This window comes from Aplysia californica, unplaced genomic scaffold (assembly GCF_000002075.1).
Source record: "Aplysia californica isolate F4 #8 unplaced genomic scaffold, AplCal3.0 scaffold00778, whole genome shotgun sequence".
Taxonomy (NCBI): Eukaryota; Metazoa; Mollusca; class Gastropoda; order Aplysiida; family Aplysiidae; genus Aplysia; species Aplysia californica.
The window spans coordinates 80598-82472 of NW_004798048.1; the positions used below are offsets into that span (position 1 = coordinate 80598).

Consider the following 1875-nt stretch of genomic DNA (forward strand, 5'->3'; position numbering starts at 1 on the left):
CACCTGCACACACACACACACACACACACACACACACACACACACACACACACACACACAGCGAAACCGGCACAACACAGAAATCTTTCGTTATAGACAAATTTAATTATGTACATGTTTTAGATACAAAGAATTTAAATATGCAAGGAACAATCCGGGACCAGAAAATCTGTTTGCTATGCGCATGTTATACAGTAGTGAGTTTCATCATGGATTGTATTATCCTTTGGTTTGTCGCTGTTTTCCCATTAACCTGTTTCTTGAACTTATTGAAGACGCAGGCCCCTGCCCGCAGCAAGCACCCTTTGCGAGGTTCCCCCAATACCTTGACCATCTGGTTCTCCTTCATCCTGTCGCCGCTCACAAAGATGTCATGTGACCACGACGTGGAGAATCCCGCCAGGCGGAACTGGATCGGGTGATCCAAGACGTCCGAGGAGACGAGGGAAGGCAAGGTGGTTCCTGCCGCCACTGTATAGTGCTTCCCTTGAGCTGGGGACCACATGGATTTAGTATTAGCAGAGGTTTTACGTGTCAACAGAGAAGTCCAAACGGGGAATCAGGCTTACTCTGCTCACCTCTCTAGCTTCAACAGCACAAAGTCTGCTTCCACTATCAAGGCACCCCAGAAATAGTGGGTCACAAGAGAGTGACAAACACACAAAAGAAGTAGAGGTAAAAATGACAATAGTAAAAATCAAGAAAGAAAAAGCAGCAGTTCCCCCTATGTTGTTCCGGCACAGTATGAGCATGACATTGGTACATCAGCCAATTTACAATTCTACTTTGCATAAGAACATGTTAATACCCCCCTCTGGGAATGGCCCAAAGACATTTCAGTCAGTAGCACTGCCCCCGGGGGGGGAAGAGGTGTGATGGATGTGTGTGTGTGGTCATGAGGAAAAACTGAGCTTGTCAAAATAAGGACAATGAAGAAACACGCATTTTTTCCACTCATTGGTCAACTTTTATCTTCTTTTTTGTTTTTGTTTTTTTGTTTGTTTTTGTTGGCTCAACACATTTTCTGTCAATTTCAAAACACATTTCTGAGTAGATTTGACTGAAAAACGTTGCACAAAGGCCCCCCAAAAAAGTAAATTTGCAGTTGACAGGGGCTTGTCAAAATAATGACTTTGAAGAAACAAATCGAAAGATCAATACACCATTCTCTTGTCTATGTTGGCAGTCTAGCATGCACATAGAAAAACTGGCAGCATGCGCAAATCTTTTCATCATTGTGGTTAACAGTGTGATTCTCGGGAAAGTAGTCGAGTCGAGTACGGTAGGCTACCTATTTGACATTGAAGAAAACAAGGACAGGCCGAGGCGTGAACCACGGACTTTTGAAAACTGCGTGAGTAGCGGTCGAGGCGCAGAGCAGAGAGTTGTGACCAGTCAGTGCAAGTTGGATCGCTACATGAGGTGGGTGTGCATAGTTAAACCACATGCATGTATAGTTCAGCTACAATCATGCATGAATGTTGCCATGTATGTGATTTAAATGAAACTTTAAACAGTCTTTCTTGCTCACAAGGCCACCAGTACAAGACAACCACCTGTATAAGACAATCACCTGTACAAGACAATAACCAGTACATATAAGACAACCACCTGTACAAACAATCCCTTGTACAAGATAACCACCTGTACAAGACAACCACCTGTACAAGACAACCACCTGTACATATAAGACAATCACCTGTACAAGACAACCACCTGTATAAGACAACCACCTGTACATATAAGACAATCACCTGTACATATAAGACAACCACCTGTACAAGACAATCACCTGTACAAGACAATCACCTGTACATGTAAGACAACCACCTGTACAAGACAACCACCTGTACATATAAGACAACCACCTGTACA

The 1875-nt window shown here is 43.4% G+C and overlaps 1 protein-coding gene across 1 annotated transcript in view; it reads right to left on the reverse strand.

The window, feature by feature from the left end:
- LOC101853736 (vacuolar protein sorting-associated protein 13B) overlaps nucleotides 1-1875 on the reverse strand; it is a gene marked incomplete in the record, with an annotated part of 129782 nt that overhangs the window by 45109 nt on the left and 82798 nt on the right. Inside the window, 1 exon segment of the mRNA XM_035972650.1 lies at nucleotides 326-492. Coding sequence (XP_035828543.1) covers nucleotides 326-492 — 167 coding nt within the window.